Below are 8,145 nucleotides of genomic sequence, written 5' to 3' on the forward strand. Positions count from 1 at the left end.
CTAGTTAATGAGCTTAACCACCTTTACTACCGGACGTGTTAGGATACCAGTAGCAGTACGGAGCCGCACGACTCGGACGACGTTGTCGGAGCCAGCTAACACCTCGATTACGCGCCCCATACGCCATTTCAGCGGCGGAGTATGGGCGTCCTTTATGACGACCATATCATCGACAGATATATTTGGAGAATCATTGGTCCACCGACTACGGATTTGGAGAGTCTGGAGATACTTATTGCGCCATCGGCGCCAGAATGCTTGAACGCATTGACTCACCAGCTTCCACCGTTGCTCTAATAACCGGGTTGTGCTTGGAATGGCCGTTACAGGGACGGCAAGTAACGGTTTGCCGATTAAGAAGTGCCCCGGAGTTAGGCACTCAAGCTCAGCGGGATTGGACGGAGCGGGAGTGATTGGCCGAGAATTCAAAATGGCTTCACACCTGCACAGTACTGTGCCAAACTCTTCAATGGTGAGAGTGTGCTCCCTCATAATGCGCATCAACAATGATTTGGATGAGCGAACTGCTGCCTCCCAGAGCCCACCAAAATGAGGCGCACGCGGAATGGTTGTTGACTTCACTGGTGCTATTTTTGATCGTGCTCCAAGCAACGAAACACTAGGGTTGCCCGATGAATCAATTACTCTAAGATACACCACGGCGGCGTAACCGGTTGACGATGCGTCACAAAATCCACATATTGAACACTGCATGTCTCGGCGTGTGCCTAAAAATCGAGGGATGCGGACACATTGCAGATTGGACAAATCGGCAACAAAACTGCGCCAGACTTCCGCAATATCTAGAGGCAGTTGTTCATCCCATGAAAGCCCGGCTTTCCACACACGTTGCATTAATGTTTTGGCGAAAAAGGTGACAGGCGATAAGAGTCCGAGTGGATCAAACATTCGCGCAATCAATGACAACATACCACGTTTCGTGGAAACGTGTCGTTCGGGTTGAAAAGTATACATAAACGCATCATCTTGATGAGACCATTGTAATCCCAATACCTTCGTCCCTGTGCCAGTAGAATCATCGAGCGACAGTGGTTCGCACGTTCTGTCCTCGGAGGGGATCTTATCAAGTAGGACGGGCGCATTACCGGCCCACTTTTTCAACTCCATGCCAGCACCATGTAGAACTTGAATAAGACCATCTTGAAGGGAGAGGGCCTCATCCAACGTGTCACCGCCTGCGCAGATATCATCCACGTATGTCTGATACAATAATGCCTCTTTTATAAACGGAAGGTCATTACAGTCCTGCTCAGCCATAGACCGCAGCACCTTGATTGCGAGGTAGGGGGCACAGTTGACCCCGTAAGTCACGGTATTGAGTTCATAGGCTTGCAACATTTGTTCAGGCGACGATCTCCATAAGATATGTTGGTACCGTCGATGCGACGGAGATACGGATACCTGACGGTACATTTTGCTTATATCGGTTGTGAATGCAAAACGGTGAACTCGATACAATAATAGGACGTCCACAACATCGCGCTGTAATTTCGGTCCTGGGAGCAAACAATCATTCAAAGAAAAGCCCGAGTACGATGTCGCGGAAGCGTCGACCACTACGCGTATTTTCGGGTTTGTATTTGTAGGACGATAGACGGCATGGTGCGGGATAAAATAATCCCCATCGGACTTGGCTGGAGACATGTGTCCCAACTTCAAATACTCGGACATGAAATCGCAATATAAATGTCGAAGACGAGGGTTGTTGGCCAATTTCTTCTCTAAATGCTCGAATCGCTTCTCAGCTACGGCACGCGAGCCGCGAAAAGTGTCACCAGAAACGGCTTGACGGAGCAAAAGTGGTACACAAAATCGACCAGAACTATCACGGGTACAACCGTCACGAAATATTGCTTCACACTGCCCCTCCTGCGTAAACTGTTCTGGTGCCGCGTCGGGTTCTTCGAGCGCCCAGAACTTCTCTAGCAGCGTTTCGACAGAAGTCGTAAGTGATGTATGGCAAGACTCAGAAATATTGGAAGTTGAATTTGAAACCGGCCCGATGATCGTCCATCCAAATACCGTTCCGAATGCTGTCGGAAAAGCATCGCCTACAGACACACGTTTTCCATTTAGGATTTGGGCAAACAGGTCTGCGCCTAATAAAACATCGATGGTACCAGGGTTAATAAATGAGGGATCCGCTAGGGCAAGATGCTGATATTTATCTGCTATCGAACGGGATAGCGGTTGTCGTGGCATATCAGCCGTAATCGTCGGAAACACCCACGCATCAAAATGAAGACGGGATCTGGTGAAAATCTTGGTTGTACTTGACAGCGCACTAACCCCAAAACGTTTTGTACCTGAACACCACCGATACCGGATACAGGTAATGTCCACTTTTGCATCCGGAGTCCCAAACGATTCGTGCACTCCGAAGTAATAGCACTAATTTGTGAGGCTGAATCAATGAGCGCCCGGACCGTATGCAACACGCCAACGTTGTCAGACATGTGTATGAGAGCTGTACCGAGAATGACCGACGGTGAAGTATTTTGGCCAAGACATGACGATGTGGTGGCAACGTCTTGTTGCCCCTCATCCGATGAATTCTCTTCTTTGGACGGAGCAGCAAATCCAGCTGAATGCAGAAGCGAGTGATGCCTTCGGGAGCATTGACCGCATACATTTGAAGACTTGCACTTAGTCACCCAGTGTCCTGTACGTAGGCATCGAAAACAAATCTTATTGACTCGCGCCCAATTGTTACGATTTTTTTGCGTCCAACCCTTGAACTTTGGGCATGACGTTTAGACCATGAGTACCCGTGCAACATTTGCAAGACGGTGATACCTTTGACGGGTTGCTACTTGTAACCATAGAGGTATGCAGTGGCGGCTTCCTCGCATTATGAGATGCAGTCTTAGTAGATTTGTGAGAGTTTGTTTGTTTTGATGTAGGCTCTGGTGGAATGCATTCTAATATGGCCACACGAGATTTTACAAACTTCAACAACTCTTGTACCGTAGGAAACCCGTTGGCTAGTTGGGCTTCGAATAACTTGATGCTATAGGTAGGCAAGCATCGAGCGGCTATGGAGAATAATATAAAATCGCCTAAATCTGGTAGATGCAGGGACTCGAGCAACGATACGCCTTCATCGAATACCACTAACAATTTGTTTAACTCAACTAAATTTTCTGAAGGAGCTCGTGGTGCGTTTAACAGTTTCTCGATTAATGAGCGTGCCACCAGACGGGGTTTGTCAAATCTTTCCTCGAGAGTGGACCACGCCAGCCTGTAATTGTGGTCTGATACCGGAATGCCTCGAATAGCATCTCGAGCAGCCCCCTTGCAACACCCAACCAAGTAGTAGAACTTATCGATATCGGATAAATATGTTCGATTGTCCACCGATGTTGTGAATCGATCACGAAATGTAACCCACTCATAAATGTCGCCCTCGAACGTGGGCAGTGGTATCTCAGGTAAGCGGGTAGGTTTGATGACTTGACCACCACTAGACCTCACAGAACCTGCTTTAGTTGATTGGACGGCACCTGGGCTCACATCTATGGCAACATTGTCGGTAATCACTTGTTCGTCTGACTTTTGGACATTCTGGCCGACATCGTTTAATGACACCTGTGAACCGCCGTGTGTAGACGTTGTTATTTGGTCGGGGCAGTATTGCATAAAACGATGGGCGGTTGCTTTTGAAAACGAGACCAATTCGAACATCTCGACGCCCTCCGTGTCGGGATATTCATTGTCAAGCTCTAAATCCAATAAATAATTCAACAATGCTTCATCTTCGATGGTAAAGGACGACAACAAGTGATCGAGGGATTCAACCATTACCAATAGCTGGGGTACCACAGACTTGTCCTCCGCACTCCGAACGGCCACACTATGGATTGCACGTATTTTATTGACGTAACTCTTGCGTTTGATTTCACAACTACGTTTCAACCGCTTGACCCGCGCGACTTCTTCATCACCAGCCATGACGACGGATTTTTTTTTTTTTTTTTAATATGCAAATAAAATTAAATACTAAGCGCAAAATGAAATAATTTAGCCCAAAGTAGATTATCACGCGACCAAGGGCGCGCTTAACGCGACAAAATGATCAAAATTATTCAACAAATTAAATAAAAGGAGCGCGACAAGTAGCGCGCTTCACGCAAAAATAATAATAATAAATTATTAGACGCAAAATCAAAATATAATAAATCATAAAGCAATAAAAGCGCTTTTACGTGAAATAATAATAATTAAAATCAATAACGCAAATAAAAATAAATAGACACGACAAGTTGCGCGCTTTACGCAAAAATAATAATACTAAATTATTAGACGCAAAATCAAAATATATTATTACGCCAACAAACGCGCGCTTAACGCTAAATAATAATAAAAATTATTAATTTGCAGAGCCAAACATAAATCAGAACACCACAATTAATGCGCCTTTCGCGAAATAATAATACAAAAGGAATTATTCGACAAATTAAATAAATAACGCGGCAAGTGACGCGCTTTACGCAAAATAATAATAATAAATTATTAGACGCAAAATCAAAATATAATAAATCATAAAGCAATAAAAGCGCTTTTACGTGAAATAATAATACAAATATTATAAAAATGCAAAATCAAAATAATAAGACACAAGTAATGCGCTTTTTTTTTTTCCGCGAATTATTGATTAAATCGCAAAATTAATTTTAATCTATACAATGCTTACGACCACAACGTGTCAAACAAAAGTTAACTAGCTATAATAGTAAACACACTTAACTTAAGGACGGGCCCATAGATCCTACACAATACAATAAATAAGATGTGGACGTAACCACGCTCTCTGCTACCAAAAATGTAGTATAAAAGTCCTTACTGCCGACCCAGAGGTCGTCGGCCGACTCAGCTACACTTAATATTTATTTTAGCCAGTTTTTTTTTGTTATTGCCCCACGCTCCTATTTAATAAGCACCGCAACGCAAGACACGGAGGGAAGTGGACACTGTGTGATTAATTTGAGACTAGATGTCAATGAATAACAACAAGTAATACGTTCTTGTGACGGGCCAGAAGCACCGCCTTACTATTCATAAGAAAATTACAATATTTTATATTTATATGCAATGGGCGCCCACTAACTAACTCTACGGGGACAATTTATAATATTGTTACAAATAATATATAATGTCATATCATCAAAATAATAAACAATGATGTTTTACAATGATAATGAATAATATTGTAATCACCGGTCTCCTCGGTATCCGCTGATTACCATCGACAGTGTTGCCACTCGGTCCTTCTCAACGGTCCACTGGTCCACACGACGATCTAACGCTGGCTACTGGGAATCCCACGATGGCCCACGAAGAACAGGTTAAACCAATAAATCATGCCGTGGTCCACGGGAGGCACCGTGAAATGCACTGTTGGAGCCGCGGAAGACGACACGACCCGCACGTTGCCGGCACACAACGCGACACAAAATCGACGGCTACAAAACAAACGCGATCACGAGACAACAAGTCGTTTTAGCGTGCATTTGGTGCGTACAATTAGTACAATGTACCACAGGTGATCGGCGTAAAACTGTACCCGGACGGATAGACCAAAAGGGGAAAAACACGCAAAACCGCCACGGCCGATACGTGACTCGGCACACTCAGAACCACCGATCACGTGAATGTAGTCTGTCGCGCGAAACCCGGACGTGACACAAGAGCCGGGGTTGCCGCAGCAAAAGTTGCGACGAACGGACGACAACGCACTGACGCGGCGGTGACGGGTTCGCGGTGAGACGGCAGACGGCGATACAGATGGAACGGGCGGGGCGGGGTATCGAATCTTCTCGATGTGGAGTCGACCGTAATTACCGATGACAATTTATTGTTGTCGATAACGATATGGCGGCCAAATTACGGTATTGGGTATTTCCACAGATATCCGACACGTCTATATATAATATTAGGTACCTACATCATATAATGTATTTCTCTATTTTGAGAAAAATCCATACAATATAATATCTACCGCACTTCTCGATTCGACACGATTGACGATTATTTCGAGTCTCTATAGCAGAATAATCGACTGTCGGCAAATGCGAAGCTCGTTCATCATATCCGAATCGGACCTTTTATTATGGCCAGAGATTTTTTTTTTCTTGGCACTTTGAACAGACAGATAGTATTACGAGGGTTATTTACTATTTTTCGAAAGCGTATTATATTTCACCTTGAGGTATTGGATGAATTCCAAGGCTCTGCACCCGTATACATTTGGATTTTGGGTTTTGAGTAGATTAGTAAAATCGAGCGTTTGTATAAATATTACAATTATTATTATAATAAATAAATCCGGACAGGTTACTACAATAGTGAGATCTGGTGTTGCAGGATAATATAATAATAATATATATGTGAATGTATCAAGGTGTGTTGTGATAATAAATTTGAAAGCAATAATACATTATGGTATTAAAAAAACGATTCTGAGCAGGACTCTGTTAGGACTGCATTTTTGACATTTCATCAGTTAACGGTAATTGACCTTCGATGTTCAGTTTCAAATTAGATTAACCGGGTGGATAGGGTATGAACGCTGATATCCAGTATATTAATTTGTTCTGTTTTTGATTGATTCGAATGTCGGGTCAACTCGAGACCAAAATTCTAGGTATATGGGTTTTTTAAATTTATATTGGATTGTTAATAGTATTAAGTTCCTCGGTGATTGGCGCAAAGTCATGATGGCAGTTATAGATACTCACCATTTTAATGTACTTTTTTGTTTTATATTTTCAATGTCCACCGTTCATTCACAAGACTATTGATCCTGACAAACCCACTAACAATAACGCAGTAGAATATTTATATAAAACAAAACTTCGCGTTTTTGTATAATTATGTCGTTATTCTTCTATAAAATGTTCGAAGTTATACTTGACTTTTCGAAAGGCTTACAATTCGTACGAGTTACAGACTATATAATTTTAAGGGTTATAAAAAAAGAGGAATAAAAGAGAATTCTCTGATATAAAAAAAAAAATGCTTGCAAAAACACGTGCTTTTTGAATTTTGTTAAAACTTGTTTCACGTCAAGTACCTACACCGTTATGGTGTTATCATCTCTTTATGGTAAAAACTGTTTTAATATTTAATATTATATTATCATTTTAACATGTATGTAAATATATCTATATAATATACAAAATATAAACTAACGTAAGTCTATTTCTGGCGATTACAGTGTACAATTATAAAACAAAATAATATATAGATTGATGGATATTATAAAACAATTTACTTATTGTACGTAAAAGAAAATATATAGATATTGAATTTACTATATTATTATAATAATAAAAAAAAAACAATACAAAGTTAAACAATCCAAAATTGTTTTTGTAAGTTGATTGCCAACCAGTAAATGTCATCCAATTTCTTAGGAGAGCCAAACAAGAAAAATATATTTAATATAAATAGTAGGTACTGTTTTTTCGCTTGTAACTATATAGTATAAAGCACGGTGTATTCAAAACCTATTTATTATTTATTCTCCATGGTAAGATCAAATAAAAAATAGCATGAGAAAATGTAATGCTGTCAAAGCTCAATAAAAAAAAATCAAAAAAAATCTAGTATTTTTTTTTAACTCCAATAACACTGCTTCTTTTTGTTGGTTTTTTCATCAGTTTTCTTTCAATTATTTTCTATCATGCCTAATGACATTTTAAATTAACTACACATAGGTATATCGTCGGCGTATTTGTGTACTTTGAAATTATTATCCTTATTATAGGCCCTTACAGGCTACAGCCATGTCTGGCCATTAAATGATTTATAAACGGACGCATAACCGTATATATTATTATTATTGTACATTACATTTCGTAATTTAAAACGTCTCGTTTGACGGTCGCGTATTAAAATTAATTTCGATCGTTGCACCCGCGCGCGTTGATCATTATCACAGAAGTATTATAGGTACTTATAATATATAAATGTCTTGTCTTGTCGGGTATGGATCGCTATAATAATAAAACCATTAAACGTGGGTCGATTAATTATGATTATACGCTTGATATAATATTTTATGTACATAAGACGCCGACGACGGTGCCGTCGAAAAACAGAAACCTCGTGATAAATCCAGAG

The 8,145-nt window shown here is 41.0% G+C and overlaps 1 protein-coding gene across 1 annotated transcript; it reads right to left on the reverse strand.

The window, feature by feature from the left end:
- On the reverse strand, positions 1 to 2,223 carry LOC132945655 (uncharacterized). The gene has a single exon (XM_061015424.1). The coding sequence runs from the start codon at positions 2,221 to 2,223 to the stop codon at positions 1 to 3; it is 2,223 nt and encodes a 740-aa protein (XP_060871407.1).
- Positions 2,224 to 8,145: the final 5,922 nt, after the last annotated feature.

Source organism: Metopolophium dirhodum, chromosome 5 (assembly GCF_019925205.1).
Source record: "Metopolophium dirhodum isolate CAU chromosome 5, ASM1992520v1, whole genome shotgun sequence".
NCBI classification, from domain to species: domain Eukaryota; kingdom Metazoa; phylum Arthropoda; class Insecta; order Hemiptera; family Aphididae; genus Metopolophium; species Metopolophium dirhodum.

Bases quoted from the DNA above. Each gene is read 5' to 3' on its own strand.
- LOC132945655 (XM_061015424.1), bottom strand. From the start codon at position 2,223: ATGCCACGACAACCGCTATCCCGTTCGATAGCAGATAAATATCAGCAT.